The sequence below is a fragment of the Mizuhopecten yessoensis genome, unplaced genomic scaffold (assembly GCF_002113885.1).
Source record: "Mizuhopecten yessoensis strain PY_sf001 unplaced genomic scaffold, ASM211388v2 scaffold1313, whole genome shotgun sequence".
Classification (NCBI taxonomy): Eukaryota; Metazoa; Mollusca; class Bivalvia; order Pectinida; family Pectinidae; genus Mizuhopecten; species Mizuhopecten yessoensis.
Genome location: NW_018403984.1, coordinates 424,319 through 441,049, shown reverse-complemented (window position 1 = coordinate 441,049; position 16,731 = coordinate 424,319). Strand labels below are relative to the sequence as shown.

Sequence of the window (16,731 nt, the reverse complement as noted above, 5' to 3'; positions counted from 1 at the left end):
CAAAGATATAAAAAAAAATGTTAACGAGATCAATATACATAAAATAGACAGATACATGTACCAACATGCATTCCTTGTTTTTTCGGCATGAGTATCAGAGACTTCAGACTTTAAACGGTCATTTGCAGCAGGACAGAGTGAACAGTAATGTTGATAGTACTGCTGTAATGTGTGTGTAAATATGTCAATAAACTAGCAGTCTATTTAATACAATGGTATTGAAAACTGTTCGTTTGCTGGACATGGCAACTGACAGGTGTCCGTCAAGAAAGTTTTGTTTTCGGGTACAATTTAAATCTGATCGAACAATCTGGTAGTTATGTTGATTTCCATATAGGTTCATTTCCAGTACAGCATCCTACCTCTCTCAAGGAAATAAAGATATTAACCACTTTCTATAAGAACGCATTTAGTCCTTGTTACAGCGTCTGAAAGTCTAAACTTTTCCGGATGATTTAAACCTCTCAAGGCTAATAAGTTCCTCAGATGACTCTTGTAGTGCGCCACTCGACTTGTTCAAGTTTTTCAAGGTTTTAGTTTGTGTGTGAGTCTCATTTGAGGGCATTGTATTCTTGTGTAGATCTACTTATTAAATATACGCGTTATTCTTCCATGATTTGAATCAGTGGGGTAGATTTCCCCTCAAAAGTGGAACTTGTCTTATTACAAGTGTGTCCCGTACTGGTCTGCTATTACAATTCATAAGGCATGTATGCTTCCATTTCATATTTGCCTTCCTTGATGGAAAGGACTTTATATACGGAGTTTTTGGAGAGCGGCTAGAAGATCGAGAAACGCACGTTCTTTACAGATGTTAAGAATAATTGTTTTACGTTGAATTGCATCCGCAAATGATTGCCCCATGTTTCTAAACGGCCGAGATTTTCTTGCAAGATTTGTTGGTCATGTTGGCTATTGACCTCACTGTATATGGCACCGTAATCAGAAAATTAGCGTGCCTAGAACACTTCTGAATTTAGAAAGTCATTTATATGCTATAGGAATAAAAACGAACAAAACACTCTCCACAGTGGTACATCTGAGATTTATGGTTCATCGCGTGAACGTCGTTATCTTTGGGACGAGCGTGACAAGTCCGGGAAAGGTCCTCTGATGGAGAGATATATTCATGGCCACGTCGAGAAATTTATCATGATGGGCAATGTCAAAGCTCTATGCAAAATAGAGGATGATAAAGACAGTTTGGAAACGTTATCATGTTAAAGCGCTATGGCCTGCTGGAATTTTGGGTTCATTAATATGTTCTTTTATATAATGTTTTCTAAAAATCTTTGATATCACTGATGTACGTGCTACAGGCTCTTATTTCTTGGTAAGGTGTCTTTCTCCTTTCTTGAATACAGACGTCGTACTGGTATTAAGCCAATTAGATAGGTTCCGAAGCTGACCAAAACCAAGTGACTTTTTTGAATATCACGATGACGAGATAGGGCAGCTCAGACGCACATGCATAGCTGGCCCTGTTGGAGATGTTATCTGGACCGGATACTTTCCGCACTCCAAGATCACACAGAACCTATTCCATTATATCCTTAGAAATGTTGATAAGAAGGGTAACTAGTGGTACGTGCTTATTTGTTTATGTTTCGGATATATTGACTCGTAGATGAATATTGTCCATCACGACCTCGGCGTTGGAGGTACTGTCAAGGTTGTTATTTTGCCGTTGTTGAGAGCTTCCCTGATTTCCTGCTTCTTCACTTAATGTATGTCCATAATGGTTTGCTGTTCTTATTCCCAACCCAATGCCTTTGTTGATATTTTGATACACGTCCAGTCTAGTTAAACCAATGTTCGCACTCATTTTAGATATTTCTGTATTTTAACAAATTTTCGATTTCCTAACTAATTTATATACCAGTGTTTCTTTTAGTAATTGTTTCTGTTTATTGGTGCTTTTTTCAATAAAATGGATGTTTTCTTTAATAATCAAAGTTATGCCGACTTAAAGGCTATCATACTTATTTCTTTAAATGCAAGTTTATAAACTTACACATCTTCATACACACATACAATTGGTCTATGACAGTAAACATGGGTTGTTCCCCCACAAAGAATATCCGTTCTTATGAACGAAGCCAAACATTTTTAATTCAATTTCAGATTAGTCTTGAAAATACAAAACATGCATCTTCACTTCACTGGTGACAGTTTTAGAGTGGGTATGTAATCTGTGTTTATTTCTGACAGTGATTAAGTATTGAATGAATGAGTATAGGAGTGAACAACATATCTAGTAGTTTATGCTGGTGTCTCCCACGATCCCAATTATGATTGATATCAATCACCCCAAAGTGCTCTTACACCATCAAAGAAGCTTTATGATCCTTAATAATGATAACTTTCATATTCTATTGTGCTGATATTTCTTGGAAAATAATTTACCTGTACAAAAAGGAAGGAAAGCCATTCAAATTCTCCATTGTCATGATGGCAAAATATCCTCAATAAAATTAGTTTTGCTAATATTTCCCCAATTCAGACTTGGTATCAAATGAGAGACAACACTTTAGCATTAGACAATATTCAATTCCCGGTTAAGCTTTTCAGAGCAATTTGGTTGAAATTTTATCAACACTTCAGGAGGGGAATGCTTGTTACCCAAATTACCCTGTTGAGCCCATCCCCCTGGGTTGGTACACTCTTCTTTTTACCCATGTCTACTGGTCAAATATCATGACACTGGCCTTATAGAACTTGAGAAGATTTTAAAAGCGTTTTAAGGATAGTACCTTGTAGGCTGTGAATTTACATTCAACATCAGCAAGCACTCAAAGTTGACATTTGACCTAAACACAAGATGCTAGAAAAGGATTTATACTACTGTTATACATAAAATAACCAAGTATCATGGCTTTTTGCTTATACAGGCAACAAATTCTTCATTTTAATATTCTCCATATTACCAGTCTTCATATGACCTAAGATGTTGTTAGGATGTTAAACTACAAACAAACCAATTTTTACTTTAAAAATATGCGTTCTTTATTAACATATGTACATGTAACAAATAATATGACATTCAGATTCACAATGTTAGAGGTTCATGTTTTAAGGTTTGTGAAAAAGCTTGTTGAATTTTTAACTCGACGAATACATAAAAACTTCTCGGCATACTTCAGAATCTAGTTGTACCAAACCATAACAGCTTTATGATGTGATCTTCATAATTATGTGATGGTGATTCTGAATCCCACAACATCAATGTTTTGTTTCCAGAGTTATTATGCTAACAAAGCTTGGTTAAACTCAGTCCAGGGCATGACTTCTTCAAAGGCTGGTTAGCTTAACAACAACTAACACAAACTTTCAAACCAGTATATTTAGAAAAGAAAAAAAATCTGAACTATAGTTTTAAAGGAGCATCTAATGGAATGACTCAAAAAACATTATTTTGAGAAATTTGTTTTAAAGTTATGTTAAGCTGATCAGGCTTGAACTATTGGGCGTTAAGCTGATCAGGCTTGAACTATTGGGCTCTGATAATTAATATGGGGTTAATGGCTCACCCCATGATGTAGACATTCTCTCCACTAGATAAAACACATGTACACAATGATAATGGCACCAACGATTGTTACAAAGGTGGAAACGTTAACATGTATGCTCCTGCTTTATGGTGATAAAGTGTTCCACGTACTGATCAGGACCCCGGTTTTATGATATGCCAATTTAATATGATACTGTGGCATGTGTAAAATATGAGAACTGTTGGACTACAGGAAAATGTTATAACATGAACAGACAGATGGACAACCGAACAAATGAAAAGCATGATAGCATAATATGCTCTGCTTCACAGGTGTATACAAAATCAATGAATGGAGTCCTTATTTAATCATTATATTATGAGCATATGAAGTCTGATCAAGAATCTGGATTCAATTTAATGAATTCAAGTCTGTCCATCTTTATTGGAAAAATGGCAATGACATTGTAATATGCTGGATGTTTCTCTACTATAACAGCATGCTGGATGTTTCTCTACTATAACAGCATGCTGGATGTTTCTCTACTATAACAACATGCTGGATGTTTCTATACACTGGAACTTGTTGGATGTGTATATATAGTAATCACCATCACGACCTCCATCTACTTCACGATGTTCAACGGGCATGCACAGACAGCCATTGGTTGTGACCAGTTGAACTTTCCAAACAACAAGATATGCCTCTTAACCCAAAACAGTCAGGTAAAATTGCTGACGCATTGTTCCTGGTGTTGGATATAAATAAAGGCTAGTGGCCACTTTATATAGCTGACGTATTGTTGTTTCTTGTCTTTTGTTGCAGCTGGAATGTTATTTCTCTTTATCCAAAAAATACTGGGAAACGATCAATCAATGTCCATAAACTGGATCTCGGACATCAGCCAGATGTTACGAGGAGGAGTGACGGCTGAGGGTGAGAGCGCTGTAAACATCTGTTTTTCCATGTCCACACCAGTACTGAAAAATAAATAAAATCTGGTAGGAAAGTGCAGCTTCACTGCCTAAACTATCTCAAAACCTAAAAATTGATAACAGGTAAATAGGTATCACTACAAACACGTACCAAGCTATTCAAAACATTTTTTTCTATTTTGATCAGATTTCAACATCCTGACAAAAGCTTGGGTCAACCGATTCAAAAACATAACATCTGGTAATTATAGTATGACTACAGACCAATCTATCCTAAAACCTCAAAAAGTAGCATCTAGTTACTGGAAATCAAAGTTGTATGAAATATGCATAAAGAAAGCACATCCAGCTTAAAATTGATAAACAGATGCAGTCATCTATATCAAAAACAAATGTTCATTACAAAAACAAGCAAACTTTTAAAATTATAACAAACATTTTTATACAACACATAAGATGGGCATTCTTAAATCGTTTCGGCCAGGTGTCTTAAATTAAATTGACAAATTACAGACTGATTTTAAAGCCAGCTGACCCTGACCAGTACGGTTTCTGTGGTGACTTACATGACAACGTGTCCTAGAATATTTGACTCCAGAATATTATCCTCCATGCTAGTAGCCATACTGATACTCAGAACGTGGTGTAGTAGGCCGTTACCTGTCGGAAACAAATGTTAATTTAAATACTGCCTTAGTGCACAACAAAGATCAAAATTATACAGAATACATGTACCTAGTGTACCAGACAGATCAAAAATACACGAACCAAAAAGTAGCTAGTGTACTTCAAATTAAAAACCTGATGAAAAGCTTATTTAAATTGCTAAAATAGCAGCCTTTTTCCAAAAATTTATAACAGAACCTATATCTTTTGTTAAGTATACTCTCTTTCCTGGCAAAATGATATTTTGTATTTTAAAAATAATTTTCAGCCAATTTTATATATCAGCACCTTGGATATTCTTCATTTTTTTTTTGTGCAATTCAATTGAAAACCTTTTGCGTATATTGAATCATGGAAACTCAAAATATTTTAAGCTTTTCAAATACCTGGTAAAGCAAAAATGCAACATATATAAAGAACAAATACAATACGTTGAAACATGTTATAGTGAATGAAAAGTTTGTTTTCATAATGTGCAACAACCTATTGGTCATCAGCTGCACTGGGGTTTTGAACACTTGACTAAGCTGTAAATATATATTTATTACAAAAACTAAACAACGTAACATCGATATGTATACCTGTCAGTTCAGATAACACACTGACAATTATATAATACACCTGTACGACATTAAACCAGACAGATTATATTCTCTAAGTTTTAACAAATAAACATTCTGTAAAAACCAAAATAGCCAGTTAATCATTAACACTATACATATAAATATTGTTGAAAATTTTGTATGGAAAATTATATTTTTTTTATAAAGAGAAAATCTGTGTATGACAGAATTTCAACAAGAGTTTTTTTATTCAGAGTGAAAAAGGAAGTTGACATGAATCCCATGACAGACAGATGTACTTACTTGGTGAAACAGGGACGAGTTTTAGCATATTGTCCTGGGATTTCATCCCCAAAGGTAGACAGGAGTCTGGCAGGGCGGGAGCTGGAATTATATACAAATAGTGTCAAGGGCCTGTGTCTGAGCTGGTGTATTCTAAAGATGTCAAGAGGCATCACAAGATGTGTTTTATATGGAATGGATCTGAAGAAAGTTATTGAAACAAACATTTTATAACTCATATTAGTCCTAATGATGGAAATTCATTTAAACCTGATGGAACCCTTTAACAAAGGGCCTGAGTCTAACTGTGGTGTTTAGAAAGAGGCCATAACAAAATATATGAACAAAGTGTGTTACAGGTAAATTCAAACAAAAGGTGTTAAGGGCCTGCATAAGAGACTGAAACAAAATATTAAAATTCTGTACCTGCACAAATATCATAACGTAACTAAAATGCAAAAAAGGCCTGTATCTGGCCTGGAGTCATAAAAGAGACAAACAATTCTGTTTCTGTTCTAGACAACACTTAATATAGATAAAACTAGGAAATGTGTGTAAGACATGGCTACCTCTGCACACATACAAAATGGTGTCACTATTTGACAAACTTCTATAATTAGTTATGGTGACCTTGGAGCTTATTCCAGGTATTCTCAAAACTTGACCTTTGTATAAAGTTTTGATCAAAATCTGATAAAAAAAATAAAGTTGCTAGAGTGATTACACTGAATAAGTTGACAAATCTTCTATTTTTATAAATAGTAACTGTAACCTTGGAACCCTCAAATACAAACTCATTTGAGGTATTCTTATATACTTGACCTTTGTATTAAGTTTGATCAGAATCTCTAAGAACATCATATAATAATAATAATAATAATTTGAGGTTCTTATATACCGCTTTATCACAACCTAGTTTGCAGGTCGTCTCAAAGCGGTTCACAAATTATTATCTGTTGTTATAGGGCCTTTGCAACCAGCCAATATTGTTCTCACATACAGCCAGTACTGCCATTACGGCACTCAGTTAGCATTCTACAATTCTAGCACTACCCAACCACATACTCATTTACAGCTGAGTAGACTAAAACAAGCAGAGTAAAGTATCTTGCTCAAAGATACAATACAGTGTGGTGCCATGACTCGAACCTGCAACCCTTCGGTCACGAGCCCGGTGCCCTACCACTAGACTGCCGTGCCTCCCATTATAGCAAATCATGATGGGACGGGACAAACGTGGGTGTCACCAAACCATCCTCCCCCACCCTCTCCCACTATGAAAAATGTCTTTTGCATAAATATGTCCAAGCACTAGCTTGAGAAATGAAACACTCACCTCCTATTTTGTAAATTTTAACATCGTTGAAGCGTGGGTGTCACTATACCATCATCCCCCACCCCCTTCCACCATGAAAAATATCTTTTGCATATTTATGTCCAAGCACTAGTTTGAGAAACGCAACACTCACCTCCTATTTTGTAAATTTTAACATCGTTGAAGCTGATGTGTAGAGGGTGGGGGTAGAAGCTGTCTTTGTTGTCCTTGCGTAGGCCGTAGAAGTACTCCCGGACCTTTAAGTCCCGATCATCAGCCCTCACACTACTATTTCTCTCCACCACCTGTTCAGATGGACAATCATTTGTGTTGTAAATATCAAACATTACTATATGATATAGATTCTTCAAAAAACATTCTAGATCAAAAATAGTGCTGTATAACTGGACAATGAGCGTTATTATGTACAGTTATGTAGTTGTATTTAAAACGGTTCCAAATATTTTATAGTCATGTTACTTTTACATGTCTGTTTGTAAAACATTATGGCAGAATGGGACTAGTCAACCATAAATACAACAGTATCAGCTTACCCCTCCAGACTTGGGTAGAAGAAGCACCTCCACAAAGTCTGGCATATCGCGCTTTAATTCATTGTACAGTCTTTCCTGGTCTAGCACGATTATAACATCAACTACAAAATAAAGTCACAACATTAAGTTTCCTGGTGTAACATAGTCCTTGCTTTATACCAGACCTTCAAAGGCTTGTAATGTCACCTATTACTTTTATTATTTTGATCACATACTCCATGTTTTAATCAAATTACTTTTGGATGTATTTGCAGATTTTTCTTTTTCTTATATTGTTTAGACAGTGTGAGTTGTGGCATTCCATTGTGATGTCATGTTTGTGAGAGGCCATGTTAATCAAGTCCTTATTTCATTGATTAAATGCCGATTTATTCCAAATGAAAATACATTCCCAAAAAATATTGATGAATTAATTTAAATAGGAGAGGACAGGACTACACTGACACTACAAACTTACCAGTGGAAATTGAGAAAGAATTTAGGATTTATCATTATATACCTTCGAAGCAGCCAGCAATGTGTTTGAGCATGTCGTAGCCAGCTCCCCTCACCCAGCCTCCTGTGTTGATGATGACCCCACTCGAACAACCTGTGTACACGTTTCAATAGTACAGTCATAATGATTATACTACAAACATTAACGGTTTACAACAAAACTTGATACTGTATAGCGGGATATTTCCGCAGGGATGATATTTTTGCAATTTTGTGGGTCAACAACGTGATTGTGAAAATATGATCTGCAGATTAATTGGACCTGTTTCATGAACCTTTGTTAACTTACTAAGGAGCTCCAAAGTGATTTAAGTCTAGGTTGATGTGGACTTTAATATTAAAGGGATTTCTTCAATGTGAGGGAGGATTCAAGTTAAGGAGGCTTCATGAAATGGTCCTTGAACCCTTATTCATTTTTTTCCAATCTTGCTGCTATCATGTGTATAAAATGAATACGGGGTAACACCATTTGATTAAGGAACTTATATTATAAAACTTTATAATATATTTTGTTTTACTTTAAAAGAAAAAAAAGAAATTTACAAAGTAACAGTTAAATACAAACTAATTATTTACATAAAACTTTTTCCTTCTTCAAAATAACAAGTTCAAGTTTACATTTATTTGCTCAGAACTTCAACAAAAAAAGAAATAGCAAATATTATAACATGCAGTAACACTTTCTATGAAGACTGGTGTATAGAAATAAAGAGATAACCAAAACAAATATTGTAAAGGTTCGTCTATCAGCACATAAGCAACAAAAGGTTACATGCATCATGATCCTATGCCAAAGCTATCAAGGGGAACTAATTGATTTAGGAAAACAGACTTTATTTTCCATGGTTATCTTTATTTAGCACTATGATATTAAACACTAAAATAGCTACTTTTACATTATAACTTACATTTTTTGCTCTGGTCACATTTTTGGTTAACTGTGTCGGCCATCTTTGACACCAGAAGTTTGAAGAGTTGTGTATTGTGTGAAGGACTGGAGCTTCCGAAGTGGAACACGACGGGAGCATTAAGGTTGTATCCTTCCTCAATGTCTGACGGCCTTTCTACCACTATACTGCCTGGTTGTAAATCATACACAACACAATTAACACATAATACTACACAAGTTTTCATCTAATATCTCAGACCGTATCAATACATAGCAGGTATTTCACATGGGTTTAGCCAGAGTGAAATATACCAATTAACCCTTACACCACTGTAGACCATAATGGACTTATCAATATCAATGCATGGTAGAGTCTACTGATGTTACATAGGGGTGAAAGGGTTAACCTAATGTAATCTGTGATGTCAGAGGGACACATGTGTTGTTGTTTTTATTACATACCTATATGATGTTCTAAGACTAAGTACAAAACTTATATACCTTTCTATAAATTGTATTTTTTTTAGAATATTTAAAACAATGATATTGCTGAAAATTCATACAAAAGGAACAATTATTTATTTATTTGGCTTTAAAGTTTATCAAAAGTTTGGTATATAAAAGTATCTATTTAAACATAATATTACACCTCCCCCACCCCCTAAATTTAATAAGGTATTATTGAGCGTGTCTGTCTTGAACATTCGTTGAAATTGAAACATATCAGCTTAAACAAAATCTGGGTAGTATATGCATATAACATTTTCTCTAAAAGAAAACATAGTAATTTAATATTACGTTACATCAATGCTCAATCTCTTCCCCAAAATCTTGAACCAACAATGCAGAGAAAACGATGTCAAGGGCGAAATGTTCAGAAACCTTAATTTTTCCAGTTTGTTGATAACAACCAAAGAGTGTCTAGTGGGGTAATACAACAACTTGTATTATCATAGGAATACAGGACCTTGTATTCCTTGGCCTGAAAACTGTATCACTACAGTTAGATTTACCAGTTATGATAAAAATGGCTGTACATGTATCACTACAGTAAGATTCACCAGGTATGTAATGACACTGGCTGTACATGTATCACTACAGTAAGATGCACCAGGTATGTAATAACACTGGCTGTACATGTATCCCTACAGTAAGATTCACCAGGTATGTAATAACACTGGCTGTGCATGTATCACTACAGTAAGATTCACCAGGTATGTAATAGCACTGGCTGTACATGTATCATTACAGGAAGATTCACCAGGTATGTAATAGCACTGGCTGTACATGTATCACTACAGTAAGATTCACCAGGGATGTAATAACACTGGCTGTACATGTATCACTACATTAAGATTCAACAGGTATGTAATAACACTGGCTGGACATGTATCACTACAGTAAGATTCAACAGGTATATAATAACACTGGCTGTACATGTATCACTACAGTAAGATGCACCAGGTATGTAATAACACTGGCTGTACATGTATCACTACAATAAGTTTCACCAGGTATGTAATAACACTGGCTGTACATGAATCACTACAGTAAGATTCAACAGGTATGAACTAACACTGGCTGTATATGTATCACTACAGTAAGATTCAACAGGTATGTAATAACACTGGCCGTACATGTATCACTACAGTAAGATTCAACAGGTATATAATAACACTGGCTGTACATGTATCACTACAGTCAGATTCACCAGGTATGTAATAACACTGGCTGTACATGCATCACTACAGTAAGATTCACCAGGTATGTAATACCACTGGCTGTACATGTATCACTACAGTAAGATTAACCAGGTATGTAATAGCACTGGCTGTACATGTATCATTACAGGAAGATTCACCAGGTATGTAATAGCACTGGCTGTACATGTATCATTACAGGAAGATTCACCAGGTATGTAATAGCACTGGCTGTACATGTATCACTACAGTAAGATTAACCAGGTATGTAATAGCACTGGCTGTACATGTATCATTACAGGAAGATTCACCAGGTATGTAATAGCACTGGCTGTACATGTATCACTACAGTAAGATTCAATAGGTATGAACTAACACTGGCTGTACATGTATCACTACATTAAGATTCACCAGATATGTAATAACACTGGCTGTACATGTATCACTACAGAAAGATTCACCAGGTATGTAATAACACTGGCTGTACATGAATCACTACAGTAAGATTCAACAGGTATGAACTAACACTGGCTGTATATGTATCACTACAGTAAGATTCAACAGGTATGTAATAACACTGGCCGTACATGTATCACTACAGTAAGATTCAACAGGTATGTAATACCACTGGCTGTACATGTATCACTACAGTAAGATTCACCAGGGATGTAATAACACTGGCTGTACATGTATCACTACAATAAGTTTCACCAGGTATGTAATAACACTGGCTGTACATGTATCACTACAGTAAGATTCAACAGGTATGAACTAACACTGGCTGTACATGTATCACTACAGTAAGATTCAACAGGTATGTAATAACACTGGCTGTACATGTATCACTACAGTAAGATTCACCAGGTATGTAATAACACTGGCTGTACATGTATCACTACAGTAAGATTCACCAGGTATGTAATAACACTGGCTGTACATGTATCACTACAGTAAGATTCACCAGGTATGTAATAACACTGGCTGTACATGTATCACTACAGTAAGATTCACCAGGTATGTAATAACACTGGCTGTACATGTATCACTACAGTAAGATTCACCAGGTATGTAATAACACTGGCTGTACATGTATCACTACAGTAAGATTCACCAGGTATGTAATAACACTGGCTGTACATGTATCACTACAGTAAGATTCACCAGGTATGTAATAACACTGGCTGTACATGTATCACTACAGTAAGATTCACCAGGTATGTAATAACACTGGCTGTACATGTATCACTACAGTAAGATTCACCAGGTATGTAATAACACTGGCTGTACATGTATCACTACAGTAAGATTCACCAGGTATGTAATAACACTGGCTGTACATGTATCACTACAGTAAGATTCACCAGGTATGTAATAACACTGGCTGTACATGTATCACTACAGTAAGATTCACCAGGTATGTAATAACACTGGCTGTACATGTATCACTACAGTAAGATTCACCAGGTATGTAATAACACTGGCTGTACATGTATCACTACAGTAAGATTCACCAGGTATGTAATAACACTGGCTGTACATGTATCACTACAGTAAGATTCACCAGGTATGTAATAACACTGGCTGTACATGTATCACTACAGTAAGATTCACCAGGTATGTAATAACACTGGCTGTACATGTATCACTACAGTAAGATTCACCAGGTATGTAATAACACTGGCTGTACATGTATCACTACAGTAAGATTCACCAGGTATGTAATAACACTGGCTGTACATGTATCACTACAGTAAGATTCACCAGGTATGTAATAACACTGGCTGTACATGTATCACTACAGTAAGATTCACCAGGTATGTAATAACACTGGCTGTACATGTATCACTACAGTAAGATTCACCAGGTATGTAATAACACTGGCTGTACATGTATCACTACAGTAAGATTCACCAGGTATGTAATAACACTGGCTGTACATGTATCACTACAGTAAGATTCACCAGGTATGTAATAACACTGGCTGTACATGTATCACTACAGTAAGATTCACCAGGTATGTAATAACACTGGCTGTACATGTATCACTACAGTAAGATTCACCAGGTATGTAATAACACTGGCTGTACATGTATCACTACAGTAAGATTCACCAGGTATGTAATAACACTGGCTGTACATGTATCACTACAGTAAGATTCACCAGGTATGTAATAACACTGGCTGTACATGTATCACTACAGTAAGATTCACCAGGTATGTAATAACACTGGCTGTACATGTATCACTACAGTAAGATTCACCAGGTATGTAATAACACTGGCTGTACATGTATCACTACAGTAAGATTCACCAGGTATGTAATAACACTGGCTGTACATGTATCACTACAGTAAGATTCACCAGGTATGTAATAACACTGGCTGTACATGTATCACTACAGTAAGATTCACCAGGTATGTAATAACACTGGCTGTACATGTATCACTACAGTAAGATTCACCAGGTATGTAATAACACTGGCTGTACATGTATCACTACAGTAAGATTCACAAGGCTTGAGCACAGAATCCGAGTTTGAGCATGAGAACGGTTTCATGAATAATATGAGCCCAGATTGTGTTAATTAAGAGAAAAATAAACATTTTCATACCAAAAAAAACTTACTGATGATTTTTTTTCTAATGTTATACAAACTCATCTTTTACACAAACCATTAAGATATCAAGCTCTTTGAAAATAGTGATATTTTGTGTTAGGTTGTACTCACCTAATGTTCCGGGTATAGAAATATCTCCCTAAAAGTGAACAAAACAGATATTAATATTGATTTTGTAATTAGTCAACAATTTAAGGGAAGTCAACTAGTTCTGACACAAGTTCATTATACCAATTTATTAGGTGGGACCCTAATCTACACTTCAGAATGTGAAACAAGTCCAAAAAAAGTAAATAAACTGCAGGAACTCTAGCGCAACCTGTCTAAACTGGATGGGACAGGGACTTAATTTGGACAGAATCCACTTATACAGACAGTGGTATGTACTTTGAATGGATTTCTAAGAACAGAAAATAAAGACATACTCCGTGATGTGTGGTTGTAAATCTGTGAGAATCATCATTAATGTTAAAAAGATGCATTCAATCTATTTCTGGATGCTCAAAACAACAACAAAAAATCCTCTTTCTGGGTGGATTCTTTTAGTTCATGATACATTTGACATTTTAAAGATTCCTGTCCCAAAGCACTGTGGTTATTTGGTATATATATTGAGAAGATATGACTGTAGTACAGTTGGATCAGGATGTTTCCTTGACCCGGTAGCTCGGTCGATCAGTCAATTAGTCCTTTTAGTTACTTTTAGGAAAGACCAAAACAGTTTCTGATTGCAAAACATTCATGTGTAAAAGTTATTGCTGTGTTTGGTTTAAACAACATTTGTGGTTGTTAGGTTTACTATGGGCTGAACACCAGAAATGTAAATAAATTAGACAATGAATGCCAACAGGTCGCTTCTGGGAAAACACTTTGTTAGCCGTCTGAGGAGAATGGAATGATAAGTAAAACAATACAGGTTTCCAGGGTACACAGGGCTGACATACAGGACTGTCAATCTCAATAGACTTTAAAAATTCCTTGTGGTACAAGTTCTTATCATAGTTATGGATACAAAGACTTGTACTCTTAATACAGACAGACAAGTTAACCCATCTATCTTTGAGTACATCTTATTTTGAAAAAAAATAAATGTTTTCTTATATCAAGAAATTAAATCAAAACTCTGAGAAAACTGCAGAAAAGCTAAACAGGGAAAATTAAAAAGATATGGTTTAAATTTACTTATAGACACCTAATGACACATTTGGACTGCCACTAATCAAAGGTTATCCTAGTCCATTGTTGAAATACAGGGGTGAATGAGAATGGTAAATTTGAGAGAATTCTCTGATGACAAAAAGGTTTCCTGAAATAAAATCCAGAGTTTTGATAAGCAACAATTAAGATGAGTGTATAAATGTTCACCTGTCCCACGTCCAGGTCCACAAATATTGGTGCACGTCCCAGCCTAGCCGCATAGTTCAGGAGAAGACGGCACAGGGTACTCTTACCGACATCGGTGGGTCCTACCACCATTACCTGTTAAAGTAAGCTCAAGGTTAGAAGGCATCCTTTCAGGGGTCAACAAACATTAACTCAAACTTAGAAACAAACAAGAGGCCCAGAGGGCCTGTATCGCTCTCCTGGAAATGTTAGCAAAATTGAAGTTGAAATAGCCAGATGTTGCTGTACATGTATTACATGAATATGGTTAGTCAGGGGTTATATTTATGTGCAATTGGACAAAATCCTGTCATTCCTTCAGGAAAAGGAGGACTTTAAAGCTATATTTTTCTATTTTCCTTATTTGGCCCCGCCCCTCTGCCCCCAGTGGGGTGGGGTGGGGATCAGACCCATCGTTGATCCAAATTAGTTCCCCTTCACCCAAGGATGCTTTAGACCAAATATGGACATAATCCTGTCATTCCTAAAGAAGAAGGATTTTAAAGCTATTTTTCTATTTTCCCTATTTGGCCCTGCCCCTCTGCCCCAGGGGGTTAAAACCCACAGGTAATACAAAATTGGTTCGAATTCACCTAAGGGTGTTTCGTCCCAAATTTGGACAAAATCCTGTCGTTCCTACAAAAGAAGAAGTATTTTAAAGAATTTGCTATGTTTCCCCTATTGGTCCCTTCCCCTCTTCCCCAGGGGGTCAGACCCAACGCTTATACAAAATATAGTCCCCTTCACCAAAGAATGCTTAAGACCAAAATTTTGACAAAATCCTGTCATTCCTACAGAAGAAGAATTTTATAGAATTTGCTAAATTACCCCTATTGGGCCCCTCCCCTCTGGCCCCAGGCAGGTCAGACCCACAATTTATATAAAATTGATTTCCCTTCCCCATAGGATGCTACTGTTCAAATATGGTCAAAATACCTTCATCCCAACGGAAGAAAAAGGATATTAAAGCTATTCCTCTAAATCCTTCGGACCAGGTGAGCTAAAAATGATCAAATACAACAGGAAATTTAGTGGAGAATTTGTTACTACAGCAAATATAAGTACATCAGCAGATTTAAAAAAAAAAAAATTTGAAGCATAAAACATACATGTTAACTGACCCTTTTCGTTGGATATTTTTTGGCACCCACAAGTTGTGAAAAGAGTTTCCAAATATCACCAATTTCTATATTTTTCAATGGATATGTCCATCAATAGAATCAGAACAAGATAAAGAAATCATTATAAGAGCAAAAGAGAGATACATCTTCAATACATCTGTTATCCCTTGTCAACTGAAAACGATTGTCATCAAAACTATCCTTAAATTTAATTACCTGGGCAGAAGTAAAATGAATCTGAATTCTTACCCTTGGTCCACGTGTTTTCTCCTTTTCTGCCTTCTGTCTCATCTGTTCCAAGGCAGCGTGAGTGTTGATGTACATCACCATCGGTGTCTCCTTGGCAATATATGCCACTTCTGTTTTACCGGCTAGGTGACTTAGGTCAAGGCATGCTAATAATAGTACTTCTGCAAAACACTTCTCTATTTAACAAACACCATGTGTCTGAATCTGAAGACTTATCCATCAACAAGCATACTTATGTTCTACAAAGCAAATATATATATGTCCACTACCACAACACATTGTTCAGTAATGATACAGTATACGTACAAATCCCCTACCACGGCACATTGTCTAGTCAAGATAAAACACATGTCACCTAACACAGCACATTATCTAGTCAAGATAAAATACATGTCACCTAACACAGCACATTGTCTAGTCAAGATAAAACACATGTCACCTAACACAGCACATTATCTAGTCAAGATAAAA

At 35.9% G+C, this 16,731-nt stretch overlaps 1 protein-coding gene across 1 annotated transcript in view; it reads right to left on the bottom strand.

The window, feature by feature from the left end:
- Positions 1 to 2,981: 2,981 nt before the first annotated feature.
- LOC110459436 (polyribonucleotide 5'-hydroxyl-kinase Clp1-like) overlaps positions 2,982 to 16,731 on the bottom strand; it is a 20,444-nt gene continuing 6,694 nt past the window's right edge. The window contains exons 4-13 of the mRNA XM_021511690.1: positions 16,261 to 16,386; positions 14,873 to 14,986; positions 13,619 to 13,646; positions 9,210 to 9,380; positions 8,306 to 8,395; positions 7,807 to 7,907; positions 7,407 to 7,557; positions 5,959 to 6,039; positions 4,993 to 5,086; positions 2,982 to 4,471 (exon numbers count right to left, since the gene is read on the bottom strand). Of these exons, the coding sequence (XP_021367365.1) occupies positions 4,360 to 4,471; positions 4,993 to 5,086; positions 5,959 to 6,039; positions 7,407 to 7,557; positions 7,807 to 7,907; positions 8,306 to 8,395; positions 9,210 to 9,380; positions 13,619 to 13,646; positions 14,873 to 14,986; positions 16,261 to 16,386 (1,068 nt within the window). The 3' untranslated portion in view covers positions 2,982 to 4,359. The remainder of the gene's footprint in view (positions 4,472 to 4,992; positions 5,087 to 5,958; positions 6,040 to 7,406; positions 7,558 to 7,806; positions 7,908 to 8,305; positions 8,396 to 9,209; positions 9,381 to 13,618; positions 13,647 to 14,872; positions 14,987 to 16,260; positions 16,387 to 16,731) is intronic.